Source organism: Homalodisca vitripennis, chromosome 3 (genome assembly GCF_021130785.1).
Source record: "Homalodisca vitripennis isolate AUS2020 chromosome 3, UT_GWSS_2.1, whole genome shotgun sequence".
NCBI lineage: Eukaryota > Metazoa > Arthropoda > Insecta > Hemiptera > Cicadellidae > Homalodisca > Homalodisca vitripennis.
In genome coordinates, this window is record NC_060209.1 from 117,508,739 (window position 1) to 117,532,273 (window position 23,535).

General features: G+C 31.0%; 1 protein-coding gene across 1 annotated transcript in view; it reads left to right on the forward strand.

Annotated features, from left to right (window-relative positions):
* LOC124357385 (serine/threonine-protein kinase minibrain) overlaps nt 1-7,214 on the forward strand; it is a 226,230-nt gene extending 219,016 nt beyond the window's left edge. The window contains exon 9 of the mRNA XM_046809140.1: nt 5,425-7,214. Coding sequence (XP_046665096.1) covers nt 5,425-5,645 — 221 coding nt within the window. The 3' untranslated portion in view covers nt 5,646-7,214. The remainder of the gene's footprint in view (nt 1-5,424) is intronic.
* Nucleotides 7,215-23,535: the final 16,321 nt, after the last annotated feature.

Here is a 23,535-nt window from a genome sequence, read left to right on the forward strand (position 1 = left end):
AACATGGGCTGAAGCAGCCATTCAATAATGATTGAGAACAGTAAGTGGTGCCAACCTTCCCCTCCCTCGCACTGATTCTGCATGTTGTAGATCTTGTGTGTTTGGTTGTCAGATGTGTTGCCTTGACTAGAATTTAGGTTGGAACAGACACTCTTGGTTGAGATTAGGCCACCTTCACACTGATCTGCATGTTTTTAAACTTGTTTGTTTCATTATCAGATATGTTGCCCATCAGAGGAGCGTTAATCACTTAAGCTTCAGCTTAAGCTTATGCTAAAAAAGGCATTTTTTCAATTGATGAAAACATTAAATGGTGCCAAAATACCTCTCCCTCATCACTGAATCTGCATGTTGTAGAGATTATGTGTGCATACAGTGTCGTCTCTTCCTGACAATTGAGCAAAAAATTTGTTGATCTTGAATTGTCAAAATAGTTTTTCCATGACACCTTAATTAATACAATATTAAGCTAAAGGAGAAAATGTCAGTACTCATGTTCTGAGAGGTTTTAACCGATTGGCATCCATAACGAATTATTATAATGACATTTTAGCACCTAGGAGTTCCTATTTCATTAGTTATCCAAACAAATTGGAATAAATTGAATTCTAAGGAGATATAGTTATGAAATGTCACCAGATTACACATAGTATTTCACACTCACTATAAAAATAAAAAATACTATTACACACATATATACATACTAGGATATATTATATGCTGTGTAAATGATCATATATGGTACTGTACTTTATATACAACTATAGTTTCTACCTGTCGTCCTTCCCCTGCTTCTGGCTAGCTGGGACTGGTCCTGTGGGTGTGCCCATGCCTGTACACTTCTTACCACTAGTCTGAATCTCTTTAGTATTATCAGTGTGTCTCTGACATTGAAGGAAATAGTGCTTTATCACATTGTTCAAGATTGAGTACAATGCTGTACTTAAATTCTTGTGTACAGATAGTCTTATTTCTCCAAATATTAAGAGTGCTTGGGTGGAGTCTATATTCAGTCCTTCTCCTCGTATTCTACAGCAAAAGAATGGGTGAAAGTGTTCAGGTTTGGGAGAGAAAGTCAAGATGATTACCCATGTTAAGATCACCATGTGGAAGGGATCACACGTGACACAGACCATCTTGTGGAAGCCGAGATACTGTCTGACTGGCTTCTGAAGATGAGTAGTTGCAAGATTGGGACTTTCAAAAACAATTACACATTTTGCTATAGGAAATGAGGCAACGTGCAAACCTAAAATGTGGGAAAATGCAAATGGTTTAACTCACCTAAAATACATACATATATATATATATATATACAACCAAAAAAGCTCATGTAAAATAAATAAATATAGTATGTAACATACTACCTTAAAAAATGTAACATACATATACTCATTATTGACAGTGACATAGATGAATTACATTTAGCTTTCATTGTTATGGAAACATGCCATTTAACATTACACCAACTACAGCTGTAGTCTCCTCTCGATCGTTAGCTGGCAAATAACAGCTGGCTCCAATAAAAGGTGAAGTAATACTTTACACAGTTGTATGATGAGTAAGATAAGGAAGATTTCAAAACCTGTTCAGTACTACTATCTAGTAGACAACAGTAAAACTGCTATAGTCAAAATCTGAGGGTGAGACTGTTTTGCCATTAATGATTGCTGTACCATTGTTTTTTGCGGTAATATCATGCTAATGGGCTAAGTAATATTTGTATGGTAAACAATTTTGAGAGTGTGATTAAGTTAATATATTATAAATGTGTTTTTAAAAGTAAAGAAAAATGTAAAATAATGTCTTATTTTATATATCTATTTTAATATCTAATTAAATTATTACTAGAACATACGTTTTGTTTTAATGCTGCTGGAATAATGTTAATTGTCAATTGTTAAAACATTTATTATGTATTGAAGATTGAAGTGATAAGTAAATTTATTGAGAATAATTAGTAAACCAGTATATTAATTTATTTTGAGAATTTTGGTAAGCATTTTCTAGACTTCATGTTCTTATGGCTTCCACACCATGGACAAGACTCAATTCCAGTTTTGAATTGAAGGAAGATGGATAAGGTTAGATTGTATAGTTAAGATTGTTTTACCATGGAGTAAAATGTAGCTTATTTTATTGGGTTTATTGATATTTTTCAATATCTAGTACATTGTAACTAACCAAACCAAGTTAGATTTTCATCATTCATTAACAAATTTCGTTTAGTAAGAACATTGTCCTCTTGTTATTTCAGTGTGTTAATGTAAGAAACCGCAATATTTTAGTTCACTATAGTCATGCTCATAATAAGTTATAATTGAGTATATTCATTCTCGTACCATGTTAATGGTGTTTTCAGTTTCACACTGAATAGTATACTGTATAACAGCAATCTTTAAAAGACATATAATATGCACATTTATGCTAATATGCTGATTTGAATGTTCACTATACTTTGTGAATTAGAGAAAATATTTGCAGACTATTAGGGTTATTTGATATGTAGTATCTGATTTTGTATACAAAAATAACCCACAACAGTTAAAAAAGACTTTACAAAAATATTTTATCATATTATTGTACAAGATTTTGTTGGCTGAAATGATAAAAATCTGCCACCTGTGACTAAAATGAGTCTCCAACTGCTTCTTTCATCTCATTATCTGTGAGAACATTTTAAAATAAAAATTTGATAATTCACTTTTAACCCTCCAGCGTTTATTATATTTTGTGAAAATTACACCTGTTTTATAAGGTTTTGTAGGCTCTCCTTGTAAAATGTATAAACAATTTCATACCTTTTTATATATAAAGTGTTATATACACTTTCTCACAAAGAACTATGTGTTCAGACTATGCAAGTATGAAATAAGAAAATGAAAATCCTTACTTCAGTAACAAAAACGTTACACCAAATGATTAACAATAAAAAATATGTGCAAAGAGTATGTACATGTTTTAAAAATATTACATATATCCCACATTCAGTATAGCCTACTTGTAGAATATTTGGTCTTAAAGACAATAACATGCTCATTTGAAAATTGTATAATTGCTGCAGTTATCTAACACATTGATAAAACAATGCTCTTTTTGTGGTCAAGTATAATATATATATATATATATATATATATATATATATATATATATATATATATATATACTAATATTCAAAAATCAGAATACATTAATATTTAGTTTGTCATTAAAATAAAATGTTTATGACAGCTTCTAAAACTATTCACCTCTACCTCAATTCAACAAAATCACTGACATCACTTAGTAACCTCTTGCATCACTCCATCTGTACAGATAAATCATTTCTAGGCATTGTAATACTAATTAATTAATCACAAATCGAAAGAAAACCAGCATCAAACAGGCTATAGACAGTGAAATGCACAGATACCTATCCTAGCGACACCAAAGATGCTTACAGCTGGGAAACAGAACCCACCTCTTCCCAGACCTCTTCTACCCTCTTCTTGTTCAGACATGATGATACTAATAGCCCATCTGGTCTTGTGAGCCTCACACCAGCTCCCCTTTTCTTGACATCCCCATCCAACATAGGTGTAGAAGTTGCTTCACCTATGAAGTTATGAAAATAAAAATCCAGTTAATATTATTGATCCACCCCTGTAAATCTTCAATAAGAGTGAAATTAATAATGTTCATGTAAAAAATACAACTTCGTTAACATAACAAAAGTATGGTTTCAAAATGTTGCAATTATATTACACCACATGGTTCTTACTAAATATTGCCAGATGAATTCTTTCCAAAAATGTATATTCCTTACATTGAAAATGGCACAAAATATTTACTATGGTATGTGCTGTAAATATAGAAATGTAAATTTAGTTCTTTATTTGGTTGAGAGATTAAAGCACATCCCTTGGATAAAGATTATGAATTATGAAACTGCAGGATGATTTGGGCCACACATAATGGCCAGTGAACTTAACTCGTAAATAGCGGGAGTCACTTAGAGTGGTCTGTTGAGCTAACAGACTGATCATGATGATATTCCTCCAATCTGACAGAGAGAAGTGCCATGGCCACCCATACTGGACCTCTGCGTACAAACTACAATCATATGTGACCAACCGAACTCTATAAAGGTTAAGAGCCACTTGCAGCCATCTCTTGAATAACTGTATTAAACACTTTTACAACCATATTTTGAGTTATACAATAATTGATATAGAAAATATCTCATTTTAAACATATGATAAATATGTATCTTAACACATTTTAATTTATTGAATACTTTTATTGGTTACTAAAATGTGTGAAGTTGTAAATTAATTATATAATTATTTAAAATGAGACATCTCCTAGAGCTATACGAATACAAATATGGGTGTAAAAGTTTTTATAGTTCAACATTGTTTATGGGATGAATCTCAAGGTTGTTACATTACAGCCGCTCTGTCAGTGACATTGTGTATGTTACAAAGGATAACCCTCGAAGGACTAACTGACAGTGTAGGCTGTACATTGTTACAGTTATATTATGATACAGCACTTTATATAATAAGATTTTTAAGGATAACTACTTGCACTACAATTATTGAGGTGTTGTATAAATCTGGAGACTAACATATAATGTAGGTTGTTATGGTTATGCTTTTATCCTTCAATGCAGACCTGTTATGTAAACCAAACCCACCTGAGGTTCTGTTCCAAATTGTACCCATTTTTAGAAGTTTGTGCAAAAACGTTTTTATCTCCTGTTCTAGATAATTCCAACATAATTCTGAACTAAATTGTTAAGAAATAAATTCACCAAAAAACCACTCAATAGCCTGCAACTTTTACAAACCCACGATGTATAGGTTATAGTACATTGTTGACAACACAAATACAAACTTCTAGTAGACACTAAATTTACCAATTTGATTCTGGAAACTATTCAATTTAATTTAGCATCATTTTATAGAAGATATTCCATATAGTTCCAGTACGAAATAGTTCACTTAAATACCAGCAGGTTTTACCACATGACGGAATGTCCATGGGACGAACTTTTGACCTAATAAAATTGTCTGTAATATGGGCTAACATTGGCTATTACAGTTGAGGTATTGTTATAGTACTTTCTGGAAATTAATCAATGATTCAGACTAGTGTAGTTGTGCTTTAATTGAACTATTTACACTTTCTATAATGGTTAGTAATATACTGAAATCTGCTACAGCTGATTTAAAATAAAAGGAATCATTAGTATAAAATTGATATTTAATGGATTTTCAATATTGTATTATTTCGACTAATTACTATTTAAGATCTGTATAAAAAGAGGTATAAGTAGTTTTTAACCATTAGTCCATTAACTCAACATTTATGAATAAAGAATATTGTCTATTGTCTATCTGATTGAGGGTTCTGTAGTTTCACTACACATGTGTTGTGCAGGTGTGAGAGTGAGAGGTGAGGGGACACACACGCAGACAGCCATGGAGGTGGAGCCATCGTATTCCCACCACAGTCACTATCACAGGCGGGGGCGGGGTTACCCTGTGCTGTTCTATCCCAGCAGTGGGGCCCCTGCGGCTCCCCCGCCTCGTCAGCCCGACTCTGACGACAGTCCCATGGTAGGAGTGTGTGTTCAGCAGAGCCCCGTCGCCAGCCATTAACCAGTGTGTGACTTTCTGCAGCTACCTCTTTATGTGTCAAGAGGTTTATGATTGTAGTGTTGTAACGCGCTAGCATGCCAAAGATTGACGCTGGACGCGAGTGAACAAAAAAAAAAAAATCGGCTGAGAACGGTTTTGTAGTGTTCCGCTCTAGATCACTAAACTTTCAAATTGATACTGCCAATATTTTGGGTATTGAATAAATATTTTTAAGCCCCCCTGAATTCCACAACTTTTAAAAACCGATCGGCTGTGCAATTGTTTTATTTTGGAATCCGACGACGATTTAGAACTCAAAAGAGACTGATATAGGAATTTGCTCGAGACGGAAATGAGTGAGTGCGGTGGTGGAACACTCGGAATGCTTCACTCCCGGAATGTGCAAATTAATGTGTTCATATTGAGATTATTTACCGTTTTATATACACTGATCCAGTGACTCGTACAGTACGTTAGTCGAGATACTGTAGCTAGGATGTAATGTACCGTACCCGAGCGCATGCCTCTATGTCTTACCACTTCCCTGCATCACTCACCTCATCCTGTCCTTCATCTTTCATTTTCTCTGACAGTAGTTTACTGTTTTACCTTAATGACCATTGTTTATTGATTTGCTACAATAATATAAGTATACTGTAAGTTAATTGTAACAGTCTATTACCTCCGAGGTAAAAAAATTAAATCATTTAGTTAACTTATTACTGTTTGTGAGTTGAGAGGTTTATAATGCAGATGAAAAACAAACATGCTAAGTGGGCCTTGACATCTTGTTTATATTAGTTAAGTGGTTTTATCACACTGTTTTAAAATCAATCTTCTATACAATTGAGTTCACAATTATTTCAGTTTATTTACCTTTATAACAGTTCTTGCAATTTCAGAGAATCTTTCCACAAAAGTAGATCTCCAAAGCCGAAACTGATCGAGATGTATACTCTTAGGTTAATAGTTAAATCTACTGCACTTTCTCGTTTTTTATTTTTAAAGAAATATTTGTGACTGTGACATGTTGAGATCATTCTAACCTTTAATGTACAAGAATATACGTAATAGTGTCTACTGAACCACTTCTTATAAAAGTAAGCCTGTCTTCATCCTGCATTTCATTGACTTTGAATATTTATATCCAAATAAGCAATTGCTAGGCTTTAAATAGAAATTTGTACAGGTCAGATTTATATGTATTTGCATTTTTGACAAACTGTTGCATTCAACATAGATACTTGTATTTAATACTTACAATTTCGTATAGAATACATTGTATTTTATTTATTGTTTTAATTTACACTGTTTGCTGTTTGTATTTTTAATATTATTTAAATTTTTAACTATAAATAATTTGTATACAGATCCTAAAATACACTTTTGTCATAGCTATTAACATTTAAAAAATCAGTTGCATGTGGGTAATTCTAGGAAGGTTGTGTAAGAGTGGTGAGGATTGAGTAAAAGTTATACTGTGATGATTGATGATTTGTCAGTACTATTCAAACAGAAGGAATGGGCTTTTCATCACATATTTAAACAGGAATCAAATGTAAATATGAAATAAAAAATATTGTTGGTTAAGGATCTGAGATTTCTAACCTTCAGGTTGACCATTACTGTTGTTTGTGTAAATATATATGGAGTTCATTGGCCTAAAATTACTTTCAAATTATTAGTTGTACTATTTGATAAACTGTATTAAGCAAGCAGTTTAATCACAAATTATTCTATTGACATGGTTTTGGACGTGTAAACCTCGTTATTGGCTAATGGTCCATGTTTTGAAAATATAATAAAAATTGAAGTCTTTGTCTCAGGACGTTTCTGCGTCTGTGTTCATCCATTATCTAGCACAGTCGTAATGAATTTGATTTTCTATTCGAAGTCAAATTAAACAAATGCGAAGAGGCAATATTAACAGAATATTATTTTTTAAATTTTCAAATTGTTGGTTGGGAACCAAACACCAACGTAACAGAAATAAAATTCTATTAAATAATTTAAAATGAGAAAGTTCACAGTAGATAACACCATTAATCCATAATATCATTTAAACTGTTAAATTCCTTTAACAAAATAAATATTATTACCAAGTGTGTGTTTTTGTTTTTTTTTTGTTTTTTTTTTAAGTAATTACCAAAAATGTATATGATACAATAATTTGAGACAAATTTTAATGTACAAGATTTTGTGTAATGTGAAACTGTAGGATTGTACTTTGAGAGAGATCTTACAGATCACCAGTCTGTCCCAGTGGTAGGGCTATCCTTCGACACAAAAGAGCAGGTATTTGTCTGGCGGTATTTGTCAACCACAGGTTAAACATTACATAACGCATGTTCAAATTATATTTCATTTTCTTAGAACAGTTTTATTGATAAACTATTGTTCAATAATTTTTAAAATACAAATTTTTAAGACTATTTAGTTTGGATAAAATTTACAAAGTTGGTTTTTTGTATGTTTTGTTGTTTAACCTAATGTTTTTTTACTATCCAATACATTTTTTAATCTAAAACCTTTTTTATAAGCTTTCTGATTTGAAAGTAAAATTATTGAGGATGTTTTAATTATATCTTCTAAGTTGTTGACAACTGGTTTAATTTAAAAATAATATATACGTTATAAATGTACAGTTAAAATAATTTTAAGTCTTTAAAATGAATATGTTTATTGAATATAGAGAAATACTTTTAAATTATATTCACCTAAAATATAATAATATTATTTTTCTTTCTTTGCAACTCTCAGATATGACTCGATAACTAACATCAATATTATGTTTTGCTCATTATGGTGTTAAGTAAAATGTGTGTCACTCTAAGAATTTTCTAAATTGAAAATAACTACATATTGTTATAAATATAGTTTACTTATTATTTTTAAATTCAATTTACAGTCTGAAATGGTGATTTGTAGGATGAAAGAGAGAAAATAATTGTAAACAAAATAAATGGAAAGAACAAATTTTAGAATTAGTTACATGATTGATAATGATCCTAGTATATGTCAAACAGTTACTTTATCTCCCTCTGGGCAATGTTGCATATTTTATTATTACCAGTTCTTCTAAACAAAGTACTTAACAACATAGTTGTATTTTTAATTAAAAATATATTTAGCTAATAACAAAGTAATTGAATCTATTTGTAATCTCTACGCTTATAAAATAATTGCTAAATCAGTACATTTAAAAAATTATTTCAAGAAACGTATTAAGAATCAAATATTTAGTTTATTTTTCTACATAATCACTCTAAATTACACCCTGGATATTTTCATGATCACAATTTAATTTATCCAGGTTATGTTTGTATATCAAACTGCAAACCTGATGTCACACATTTCTTTTAACTAGTACATTACTAATACAAATGTTATTTCAATATTTTTCCTCTCTGGAAACAGGTCTGGGTTTTAAACAATTTTTGTTTCATAGAATTGGCCAGGAAATTTTCCTGTGCTAACAGGCCTAATTTGGCTGGTTTGCAAAGATTTTTTAAACTACTCTGAAACATGTTGTTTTTACACGAAAGTGTACTTGTTTTATATTGGGTTTTCATCTTGCAATAAAGAATTTCATTACTCAATAAAAATTAAAATGTCCTCACATACAGAAAAAAGTAATTTTTTAACATTATATAATTTTGTTCCAAAACTTACCCTGATAATAGTTCCCTAGTTCTTATCAAAATGTGTTAGTATTATTAAGATAGCCAAAAAAACATTTATTTTAAATATTTTATATAACATTTTATGAAAATAAACGACAGCATATTTTATAATATATGCTGTTCTTATAAAACATTTCAAATTACAAAAAAATGCAAAACTTTTTTTATTAGCTTGATACTAGTGTTTTAACTATTACCTCAACATTTTTTACTATAGAAGTATTACAAATTATGTTTTACTGAATGCATGCGTAATATATTTTATTGTACCTTATACCAAAAAATAAGAAATACTGTATCAACATGGCAGTCGGCAGCAACTACGCATTTGCTAACTAAGCTTTATTAAAGTTAAGCAGCATCTCTTCTTTAATTAAAAGTCTCCTTCTTTGGTTGTATAATTCATAAAAACACAAAGATAACTTATTTATCAGCTTAATATTTGTTTAATTTGTGATCAAAAAAATTACGACTTTGACTAGATTCTAGATGGCCAGTAGGAGGGTTACATTAACCAAGCATAGTCAGTTCACTGGAAGTAAAATATTGAATATGTGAATGTGTGGATGTAAGGGTTGAAGCAACTAACTCATTATTTGCTGTGTAGATTAGTTAAAGTTGATGGCAATGATGTTGGAAAGACAACAAATTTCACTACTTCCCATGGCCAAAGGCAACTATCCATTATAGCTATCGGAGAGTGTAGTGACATAAATGGAACTCAAACAAAAGCCCTGAAACTGTATACTTTGCTGAAACACTCTGACTATGTCAAATTTTATGGAAGAACAACCAAACATCCACAGTTTGACAAAGCCTAACTGTTCGCAGTATATCTCGAGAACAAATTGAGCTGCAGACTTGAAATTTTGCTATCACCCGTGGGGTTACAGACAATTATTATTTTGTCTGTCTGTTATCCATGGGATATTTTGAGAACAAATAGAGCTATGTACTTGAAATTTTACATGAAAAATCAGTGAAGCCTGTTACGTGATTCGTGGTATGGCAAACTACTACCTTGTTGACAGGTAAGAAGGAGAGCAGCAAAGATTTTGGGTTTCAAATTAATCCATTAAACCTTGTAAGTCACATTAAAATAGACATAGCTCCCTTACAGAAGAACCACATTTTATAAAAAATATTTGGTTTTGACCTGTACACCCTAAACTTTCTAATTTCGTAATCACAAATTTTTTATAAAAAAAGGTGGAGTGTACCAGGCAATGATCTTATTGTACAGATAAGCTTCTAAGAGTTAAAATTAAAAAAATATAATCTAGTTTCATAATATGTACAGTTTTCTACATTTTGTACACAATAAATTTATTTGATTAAAAATTGCAAACAGTGCGAAGAAGTGATTTTTACCATACGTATGACTATCTAAAGTTTAAAAATGTAAAAAAGGTAAAAGTTTCTAATTTTTACTAAAATGTATAAGAACACTTCTATTTATAAAAAATACACAGTTATATTATAAATTATATGACAAAAATATAGAGCAATCACAATCATAGCTTATTTTTTGTTTTCTTTGGTCTACGGATATGTTATGAATATTTATGATAAAATCCCAAAATCATTGCTAAAAAAAATAATACTTTATTCTTCTTGTATAATGATTATGCCCTTCTTGTATAATGATAATAACGATTACTGCACTAAACCACTTATTTTGGCACCTAAACAACTTCAGAAAGCCTTACTACACCACATCTATTGTGATGCAAACAAACAAGATGCCAAAATGTCCATTTCCAGCAACAAACTATTTATAATGGTTCCCGACCATGTGATACTTAGTTGTAGAAACCAACATTTTACTAGAATCAGCAACTCTTTGTAAATTCAGTGGTATATTTCGATCTTATTAACATGTGTACTATAATAAATTTTAAACAAGGCGTGTGTCACGTCAACTGAAGCTTGGGTGATGTTACTAGTAAGAGTGGGGAGGAGATACTTAGCATGCTAAGAGTCAATATAACACTACTACAAAACTCTTAAATCTAATAATTGGTTTAATTTGTCAGATTCTAATTTGGCATGTTATCCAGGTAAAATATCAATATTACAACATAAAAACAATTTCCAATCTGAGTTGATTGATTGTTCTGTGAAAGAATTGACTAATCATCAGATTGAATAGTTCTGAACAGAAAGTAATGTTGCAGCAGATCAATATTAGATTAGTTGATGTAGATAACTTTGATGCTCTCTGTTACAACAGAAACAAGTACAGTACACTAAAGCAAATCACTTTTACTGAACAAATCATTAACTGGTACAGATATATGCCATGGCATCAAGTCTGAGTGTGGGATCACCTCTTAGTGGAGGCCTGCTATGTAACGAGAGATTGTGTTATTGTAAGTGTCATCAGCTACAAAATATGAATATAATATATTTTAATTAAAATTCAGTCAACTCCTGATTATTTTGGAGTGTAATTAACCTGTTCTTAGTTAATGAACAAACATTTCAAAGTGGGTTATTTCATTAGGCAAAATGTTTTATGAGTGTTTTCTTTGTAAATTGTGTAAGTCAATTAGTAGCGTTTTTTATCCAAACAATGTTTCACAACACAATATCTCTTGTATTTAATAATTATAATCCTTTTTAAGTTTAGTTCTTAGTATAATCTTAAATTTATACTTGTCTACAACAAAATAATTGTATTTATTACTTAACGCTTTGGAGACCAGGGTCATTCTTGACATTTTGAATTGTTTTACTAATATGATTTTACCCCTGTAATGTTATGGATTGTTATTCTGGCTAATATGGTAGTTTGTATGTTTAAAACATTATCTTTCATTTAACACATTCTCAATTTGTTTGTAAATGTCGTCATCATCATCGTCAGACGTTTCCGTTCTCACGGGTCGTCGTACACAGCCTCCTCCACTTTAGTCTATCGTTCCAGGTCTCCTCTTCATCCACCTGTATTTTCTGTAGTCCCCTTCTCTCTATGTCTTTCCACACTTGGTCCTCCCATCTTCCTCTCGGTCTTCCTCTTGGTCTTCTTCCTCCTTCCTCCTTCTCCAGTGCTATTCTAGGCATTCTATTATCTCCCATCCTCTTCACATGCCCCATCCACTGTATTCTTCTTCCTTCCATTGTCTCTTGCAGTGAAACTACCTTCAATCTTTCTCTAGTTATTTCGTTCCTTATTCTATCTCTTCTTGTAGTCTTCTCTATCCCTCTTAAAAATCTCATTTCTGCAGCTTGCAATCTGCTTAAATCATTTTTAGTCCACGTCCACGTCTCTGCTCCATATAATAAAATTGGTTGGAAATAAGATTTATACATCAATACTTTTGATTCTTTGTAAATGTATATGATATATATACTGTACAATCAGGAAGTAAAAAAAGTTAATCCTAGTGATGAGGAAAAAATTGTATAATTTATAGTTGACTTCAAGAATCTTTATTTAATCTCTATTGGTAATGCTATGTATGACTAAGCAAATCCAAAATGTATGTCCTTTAGCTAAACTTCTTTTAAACAATTGGCCTACACAGTAAAATCACATTTGTATTCAATTCATGCAAAAATTAGCCTTAAATCATCCATTAAAAAAAAGAATCATTTCCTGCTAATTTATTCTTATTAGCATCCTTTAAAATTGTATTGATAAAAATGTTCTGATATGTTTTTAATTAATAATTGTTTTAGAGACTAGGAAAAAGTAGTTGGTAGGTTTAATTAAAGAGTTTGGCTTGTATATACTTAGACTTCTTACAACTTTATATCACACAGAATTAGTAGTTAATATAAATGAATCACACGATGCAATATTTCAACACTTCTGTCAACTGGAACATGGAACTGATTACAAGCAGTTCGTTACATGACAAGATATAAATAAATTGAAAATGTATATTTAGGTGCAGTTTATTAATAAAACATGGGCACCATTCTTTTTTACTAAAAAAATAATATTATTTAAACTAACAATTGATTCTAACTGCCAGATGGATGAAAAATTGGTCTCCAAAGGGTTAATATATGATTAATAATTGTGAGCTTTAGCTTGTGCTGAATGTATTCTGTATCATTTCATATAAACTTGAATCAACCTTGGTCATCCCCCAGGATAATCAGGAGTTGACATTAGAGTAATTGACTTATAAAGGATATTGAAAAGGAAATGTTCCTGCAGTACTGGAATATAGCAAGAAATAGTATTAAAGTTTGTACATTTCGTTAAAAAAAATTTATATAGTCCAATTTGGTTTTTCAACTTATCAATCCAAAGGTAAAAAAAAATTGATACAGTTTTTTCTTAGGATTACATATTTGTCTTATATTAATGAAATTTTACATATATTAAGTGTAGGAAATGTCCACTGGATCCTATTTGCATTTCAAATAACTATTAACATATCAAATATCTACAAAAGTTAAGAGTGTGTGTCAGGTGGTACTTTCCTTCTTACCTACAGAACAAGAAGGTTTGAATTAATAGGTAATTATGAGAGAGTATTCTTCCAGCAAATATTAAACATAAGATGTTGCAAGACATGATTATTGTGTATATATTATCGATTGAACATGTTTGTACGTAGTTCTGATGGGAAGTTATGTTTTTACGTTTAATGTTTACAACTAAAACGTTGAATTCATTCATTTTTTGGAAATACAATCATGCAACAGAACAGCTGTTGGATACTTTGTATACCAGAATCGTCAGGTACCAGGAATTGAAGAATTTGTGGAATTACCCTGACAACAAAGTGGAGATAATTCAACTACAAGAAAATACATTTTTTTGTATTATTTAGTAAAATGTTAATAAATGTAACACAAAGTTATTTACTTAAACATACATTGGACATTTTTGGTATTGGTAAAAGCTGCATTGAATTGCACATTTAGACATTTTTTGTACTGTAGCTATTATTAACTAATTAACTGAATTATTTTTTAATCTGTTTAGTATGTCGTGTTAATAATTTGAGACAAATGTAAAGAGAAGTATCACCTGACATTGTACTGAATACTTTTCACACTTATTCTGAAGCTAATATTTAGATATAATATCCAAAATGACAAGGTAATAAATAGTATCAGTACTATTCAGATTTGAGAATTGATATTTAAGATGTAAGGTTTTGTTACTGTCTCTGCCGATTTTAACAAATTTAAAACATTCACATTAAGTTGTAGAGGACTAATGACGAAGAATGTCCAAGGGCCTAATATTGAATGAGTAAACTGTACATACTGAAAATATTAATTAAATATTGTTTTGAAATTAAATTTATTTTAAGTTAGTGCATATTTTGCTTTCAGACTTTTATCTTCTCTCTCAAACTTTTGAACCTTCTCCTGGTAGTTCAGTTTGAGTTTTTAAGTTTGTTGTTAAATCAGTCCTTTTGATTATATTGTAATCTATTTATTATTATTAACTTAAATCTGCTAGCTTCAAATTTATTTCATTTATCTCCAATACACTTTTGTATTTAAAATAGTTTGATCTTCTTTTTATTTACATATTGGTTTACTTCTTACCATTTTTCAGAAATACTGTGAATTCTTATCATTATGATTGATACAAGTTTGTTTTGTTATCTGTTTACTATATTATATTTCTTTCTCTTCTCTGTTCCCACACGTCCATGGTTCTGCATTGCTCTTGAGTTAAAAATAAAATCTTAAACCTTGTAGACTTATTATTTTATTTTAATTTCCCTTTTGCCATGGTTTGTATTACTACTAAGTTTGTATTATTGTAATACAGAATTGTTTAAAAAAACGATGTCCTAAAATTAGTTAGTTAATTTTTAAAAACTTGTTAAAAAGTTCATTTAATTTCAGCCATAATTACAGTATTTTAGTAAAAGTTCAAATTGTATTAGGCTTGATTTCCCTTTTCATGTAGATGAAATCTCATCATGCAACATTTGTAGCTGTTGTATCATTAACTGATAATAATATTAGTAAGATATTTAAAATTCAGGTGGGTTGATTTTAAATCATAAGCCAGTACTACTAGCAGTTTATTGTGTGTGTGGGACTTCTGACATGGAAAACTGTCATTTTGGTTAGACAAAGTGATCTCTGAGCTTAGCCAAATTTTGTATTTTAACTTTGCGAGTAGCAACGGCTGGATTAGAAGGATTATAGCATTTATCTGTGTTACATGATACAGACACAATGTTTTAAGAAATGTATTTTTTCTCTTCATGGGCATGAAATTCTATCACATAAATAAAACATGGAACTGATGCACAGGAGGTCTACTCTAAGTGGTAATAAATTTATTATATTATATCATACTCTTTCACTTAAAGATACAGTTCTCAAAATGTCTTGTTTCAGTTTTTACACCTTAGAAAAATATACTAAATGTTTTATAATCTTGTCTTTAAATACAGAATCTAAATAAAACTGACATTTGAAAATAATAAAAATATTTAGAATAAATTAAATAATTTTTTTATATACTAATCAAATGAAAAGTAATTTTTCAATATTTTGCAAAGGAATGTAAGGTAAGATTTCTAAAATTATGTATTTTTGACTTGAATATGAATTCATATCAGCTTAGCACTCAAATGTGAATTGAATAGTTGGAGCTTATTAAGAAATATATTTTTTAAACTAAAATCGGACATGTCCTTTCAAAAAAACTGTGCTTAAGGTATTTTATCTAAAGTCTCATTATACCTGTTACTTTTAGAATTCTTTTATTTGTGTGTTCATGGAAATTAAATCAGATAAGTGCTGTATTTAAGTAGCACTTTCTATGTAGAAAGCATAAAATGTACCAAGAAACTGAATTTGGTAAGTAAAGCCTGGTATAATAGACATTGATAGTTAATCTTATTACTAATACTTAAATAAAGATGGATAGTAATTTTGCATAGCACATCTTTTTATTACAACTAAATTACAATAAAAATAAGTTGTATGCATTTGTTTGAAAGTTATTAGGATTGTACTACTTTCCTCAACAATGCACTGAAAGGCATAAAATTGTTAATAATAAATGTCAATGTTAAATCTACCCGGACTTTGAGTGCCAAGCGGGCCAGTCCCCATTGTATGAAACTGTATCAAATCGTTCTTATGGGACAAAATTCAAGATAGCATCAGTGCAGTCAAATCCTAACTTATATTGACATCTTTCAGGTACATAAACCGAAAATTAAATATTCAAATTCAATACATTTTCATTCAAGCAGGAATTTGTGGAAATCTCATTCTAGTATATCGAACCGGCAGTAGCTTTTATCTACCTTCTTATTACAAAATAGGACTTTTTATAACATCAATACGTATTCAGACTTTGTACAAAATACCAAAAGTGTGCCTTTTGGAAAATTTAATGGAATGCTTTTAAAAAAAATGTCAATACATGGATGTAGCTGACATCATTATGCTGCCAATAAATCAGGATGTTTACACCACACTGAAGTACATAGTCTACATAGAAATTCAAAGTAGTTCTCTCTAGTGAAAGTGCATTCATAATGAACTAGTCCAGGGGTTTCTTAACTTTTTCATTCATGGCATAAACCGAAAGATTTTAGGAGACAAGTACTTTCACATGTAATTTATTGAAAGATAATAGGATTAAACATGTGTACTAACCACCAAACTGAAAGTTCTCCAGTAGCAGAGACAATGTAGTAGGTTTCTAAAGAAAACTTTTTTATACAAATTGCATTTATTCCATATTTACTAAAATTAATATTTTTAAAGTTGTTGACTAAACATTAGTCAGTTTTTTATTGCGTTATTTTGCCCTTCTTGTGTGTGTGTGAGTGATTTGTACAGTTGTTATTGGCCAATTATACTGGCTCGAACATTGACCCCTATCACCAAAATAGATTTTAGGTGATAATAGATTCACTGTGTAATCAGATAAACAAATATGTTTCTATATTAATATTGGTTGTTACCTTCGAAATAGTCCCATTAGATATTATTCACTTGTGCCAGCGCTTCATCCAATCCTCAAAACACTTCTCAATCACGATCTTTGAGATCACCTTTAGCTCTTTCAACAATGCACTTTTAATATCATCTATCTTTGCTTGTAAAATGATGGTCCTTTAAAGTTCTCTTTATTTTTCGGAAATTAAAAGTTACATGGAGCAATGTTTGGAGAATATGGAGGCTGGGGCATCATTATAGTACTTTTTTTGGCTAAAAACCATGAACCATGAACATGGTGGTTCGGAAGTCACCTTTAAGCCGTGGGTTCCCAGGTTAAGTGTTAGAGAGGGCTTCTTAGCCCTAACTTCACCTGGTAAAATAGACATTCTTTACTTTACTTTTACTTTAGCTTTTTGCCACAGTCAAAGTGTTTTTTTTTTTTTTTTTTTTTTTTTTTTTTTTTTTTTTTTTTTTTTTTTTTAATTGCTTCATGGAAGTGGTGGTAAACTTGCAGGTAGTACTCCTTATTCACCGTTTGACCTTATGGCAAGAATTCATGTTACATTATGCCATTAAAATTGAAGAACACAGTGAGCTAAACTTCTCTTGTCAAGCCTTTTACGGTCTTGGCAATCCAGAATGCCTGCCTGCACTGTGATGATTGAGCCTTAGTTTCAACATTGTCTGTAAATCTATGTTTTTTCACCTGTTATAATACGTTTCAGTAATTTTGCATTGTCGTTGACTTCATTTAGTCACTTGTAAACAACTTCCATTTTGTTGCCACACGTTTCATACCCAAAACATTCAAAAAGATTTCATGGCATGAGTCAATTGCTATGCCAACATCGTCAGTGACCTCTCTGATCATAATAATAATAATCGTTCATGTAATAACCAATACAATCGTTCATAAACATTTTTTTCACATTTTTATTGGTTATTGGTGTGCTCCAGTCTTCGTCGTCTTCACAGCCATCTTTTAAACGTTTATACCACTTGTAAATCGCTTTTTTTACTCATAGCAGATTTGCCATAGGCCTTTGTTAATGTTCCTTATACTTTGTTACTCTTATTTGATTTTCCACACAAAATGATACAAATTCTTTGATCCATCTTGCTAACAAAAATTGCTGAGTTCATAAACACATCTAACCTTAGCAACTGCCACTAAAAAAGTAAACAATGAAAATAGAGCTGGAAATAGTTGTATACTTCAGGAGCATGAGTATCAACATAATAAAATTAACTTAACGATCAGACTCTCAAAACCTGCAAACTCTTAAAAATTCCCATTACTTTTTGAACACACTATATTTTCTGCTGTTGATGCATCATCAAAGTCAGTAAAGCTAGTTAGAAATTCCTTACTTAACTTCACAATGCTAACAAGTGCATAAAGTGACTGGAAAGGCACATGAATTTCACTAGGTAACATTTTCCAAATTTAACAATGGTCCGAAATTGTCTTTCTCAATTGTTTTTAAAAAAATGCAAGTTTTCCTTGAAACTTTCACATTTACAAACAAATAATACAAATCATTACTGTACTTCTGAAACTTAATTTTTTACCACATAATGCTTATTGGTGAATAATATAGTTCCACGAGCTGCTAACCTTCAGCATTTTTAACTGCTTTACCAACATATCTTACTAAGGCTCTTTTAGGGCCACGAATAATATTACTTCCATCTATAGTTATTCCCAGAGTTTTCTCAAGTTTGTTTTAAATCGAGTTAAATTCTAGAAATTGTTTTAATACCTTTGAAAAAATTGTTATCCCATTAAAGTTGCTTTCCAATAAAAATTAACCAATTCTTTAATGACACTACACCTTTCTCAAAAAGAATGACTAGCCAAATTAGACACATCCAAAGTAATTAAATGCCACTAAAAATTTCCTGCAGGCACCTTAGAACTGGTGACTAACATCAGTGAGTACTCTTATCTACTATTTGGAGACAAGCTGAATGGATGAAATACTTGCTGGTTTTGGAGACAACTCCTTAACCCTCAAGTTTTTACTAACTCACCATCAAAAAAGGCTTTCCAGCCTTAACTAATGTGTAATACATTTCAAAAGTTGTTCAAACAGGAGCCTTGTTTTGATATTTACTCTTGCTAAAAATGTCATGTTGAGATTACATAGATTTTTTCAAAGATTGCACATTTTGTTCGGGACTGACATAATTTGAGCATATTTGCCCTTACAGTGTTTTGTTTTTATAATGTCTATGAATATTATACTATTTAAATACAAATATCTTTCTTTATAAATTAAACACAAAGTGGAGTTTTCGACGACAAAGTAGTAAACACACTATTTTTCATTTAAAACACGGCACTGACTATCTAGTTTTCTCTTGTTGGACAATAGCATTACAAACACAAACATACCACAACATGAAAAGTGCAGGAGCAGGATATAGTCACTGTCAACAGAGCTCCGAAACTGATATTAAGAGTGAGAAAGTAAAGCTAGGTTAGGCTATTGGCATTTTTGGTGCTAATAAGTTGCTTGTACCACAGACTGACCCACCTAGCTCAAACTATGGCTAGCTTATAAGCCTCTCTTCCCTCTCCACTACTCATGAGAGCACATTATACAACCCATGTCAAACGTAGCATCGTCACTAACAGTAACTTCTTCCAAGAGAAGTGCATTGTTCAGTGGATGGGTTTGTACTTGGTTGAGTGGCAAAAGGGGGAAGCTATTTTTTGAAGGTGGGGGCTAAGCTACACTCGCCCTCCTCTTCCCAGGCTTCACGTTGCCTAGTTGGGCTAAACAAGGGGCACTTCCATCACATTACATAACATAACATTAGGCGAATTTGTCATCTAACATAGCGCTCTGATAGACTTAATCAATGAATTACTTTCTTTTTCTGAACTACAACCCCGATTTCTCACTATAGAAGGCAGTGTTTGAGTGGTTTTTCTTGGCCAATATTTCAGTAAAATATAATTTAATAAATTTATAATATAATAAAGTGTATGGTATATACTATTAGAAATATTAAAAGATAAGCTGTATTAGTCGAGTCTGACTAGCTACAGCATTGAATCCAGTATTGAATCCCTTACAATACTGAAATCCATCCACGCTTGATAAATTAATTTTTTCCAACTAGTCGCGGTCTGGTTGAAACCCTCTTATGGACCAGAGCTGTCTCTTGGGCCATAGTTTAAAGAGCATTGAACTAGTCTATTGCAGTAAAAATAAACACAGCCAGCATAATCTTAATTTTGTATGGAACTATGTGCTATTATTGTAAGAGGCTATGTTATGCGTTTCTTCTATAAAGATTTTCGTTTCTGGTTCAAACTACACACCCACAATTCATCAGCTGTTGCGATGATTTTGAAAAAATTAGTGACTTTCAGTGAGCATTTTAACACATCCTGAGCTTTTTCAAGCAGCAACTGCTTTTGTTTTGCTGACAGGTTCTTTAGAACAAATTGTACCACAGCTCTGTACTTGGCCAAATTTTCTATTAAAATCAAATCAAAACACTTCTGGTGCTCACCCTTTTAGCTTGTTCACAAACAATAATATGTTGATCTTCCATCATTAAAACTTTGAATTTGGTCAATAACTTTATCAATTTGACTTGTTAGTCTTCCAAAATGAGTTCCACTGTCCACTGAAGTGTGACCGTCTTTAAACCTGTGCTATCACTCCTTTACATATTCAAACGTCTTTTCCAGAGGTCTGTTTAATTTTTTATAAGTTCAACTTGAGAAATGTTTTTGTCTAAATCTAATGCAATATCGCTGATCCATATGTTCAAACTGCGTAAAACGTAAAACAAAAGTGTGATAAAGCACTCGGTACAGGTTTTAATATTTAAACCCCCTGTAGCCTACTGACAATGTTAGGGTCACACAACCAGCCTGTGCATGTATAGAATAGATAACTGTATCCATCTACCAGCACATACCTCACTTCAGTAATTTACTTTCTCAATAGAAATATGGCCAGATACTTTCTGAACAAATCTCGTATTTATTCAGTTACAGTTACATGACCTTGCTAGTTAAATAAAAAAAATTCAACATGCACAGAAAATTGTGTTTATGTTCATTCCCTGCATTTCCTATAAGAGACAGTTTGATCCAATGCAAATGAATACAAAATTGTTACAACTTTTTACAAATTACAGTTAGTTTTTATTTTCAACCATCCCATTATTTAAATGAACAATTTTCAATTTTTCCCAATGAATAGCAGCAATAAAATTGTTGCAAACCCCAAATCAAAATTAAGTATAGTCAGCCTTCCATTTCCATTGCTTTACAAGTCAAGAAAACCTAAAATTATCACTATACTAAAGGCATTGTAAAATAATTGCAAATTTGATACAACATACTGGTTTTACTTTTTCAGTGATTAATTTAGATAATTTAAATTATAATCATATCATATACAAAAACCTTCAAAACTGTCTTTCCCACTAAAAATAAAGAAAGGGCTATCCTAAAAAAAACCACTATCCCGTTTTGTACAGAGGGGTGACAAATTATTAGACTCAACATAGTTTTTCAATACATTTTTTTTATTTTTACATACATCTAATACTTAGTATGTAATCCCTTATTTTTATAAGCAATGCCAATCTGTTAGACATACTTTCCATCAGTTTTTTTCAAGAATCCTTTATTTCTTGGTCATGGTGCCAAATTTTTATTAAAGTCTATCAAACCAGTTTTTGTAGTAATTTTCTCTTTTCTCATCCTGTTTTTTACTATAGCCAAAAGATTCTCAATCGGATTCATATCCGGGCTATTTCCTGGCCAAGCCAGAACACTGATTTCTTTTGAATTTAAAAAACTTTTAACTGTTTTTGTTTGGTGACATGGCGCTCTGTCGTGCATAAACACAAATTCCATCATCTGGAAACCAGTTTTTGGCCTGTGGAACCATTCTTCGCTGTTTTTTAGTGTAAATAACGTAACGTTTTACTTGTTACCTTCTTCCAATCATCCTGAGTCCAGTGTCTTAGCCCTTTTGCCCACTCCAAGCGCTTTTTAGCCATGGCTGGTGATATCTTCTGCTTCTTTCGAGGTCGTCTTGCATTTAGGCCTTCATCTTTAAGGGTTCGGAGAACAGTTCTGGGTGAAACATTGACCCCATATGCTTTCATTTCCTTTGCCAACTGCTCTTTAGTACTTCTTCTGTTGTTGAGAACCATGTTCTTTAGTTTCCTTTTCTATTTTTCATTCAATTTAGGTTTGCAGCCACATTTTCCAACTCGACTAGATTCATAAATTGTATTATTATTAGAGGCCCGCTTAATCCTGCTTACAGACTTTTGTGATATATTGAGTCTTTTTGCTATTTGCCTTTGCGAATAATGATTTTCTTTCAGAAGAAGTAGATATTTTACGTCATTTTAGGTCATAGATATTTTACAAGCTGACAAATCTGCAGTTTTGCCCATTACCAATATATTTTCTGGCAAAGGTTTTACAGAGTAAAAAGACACAAAACAGTTGATTTATGTCAAGAAAACTAAAAAACTGTTGTTAAAATATCTTATACGACAACCACTAAAACATCAACGCACATTACAACACAAATAGTAGTTTTGAGGTTATAAAAACACACAAGGTAAGAAAACAGCTGATTTAATTTTTTTGCTCTTTTGATAGATTAGAATAATGTGTGTACTGTATTGCACAGACTTTGAGAAAATTTGTGAGAAGTGTATACTATATAACACTAAACATTATTTTCATCATTATTTACCCATTTCCATCAAGTAAAAGTACTGTTAAAATGATGTAACAACAAAATTTGATAAAAAATCTGATTGAGTCTAATAATTTGTCACCCCTCTGTAAATGTAATATAAATTTAAATTACCTTTTAAGTGACTGATGTAAAAATGTATAATAAACTTAATAAATAAATGTTTATTTTCAGTTTGTTTGTTTTATAATACATTCTACTTTCTTAATACTTTGTGATAAATACTGTTTCATTGAATAGGTATATAAATCACATTATCATGACAGATATTACCAAACAATCAGAGTTTGGCTGAATTTTGCAATAATTTACCCATAGTAACAATCAAAAGTGATGTTGTTAAATATCGTAATTGCAGAAATGTAGACCAATTCGTTTAATAGATATTAATTTAGTACTATATACATTCAGAATGGACAAGTTATATCATGTTTTAGAGAGTTCATAAGGGAGTAAGTAGTTGTTTGCTATAAAAATGCTGAGTGTGTACATATTTTTGTTCTTTTAACAATACTTCATCAATGGTATATACTACAGTTCCACATAGCATATATTTTCACATTGTTTAGTTTGCTGTAA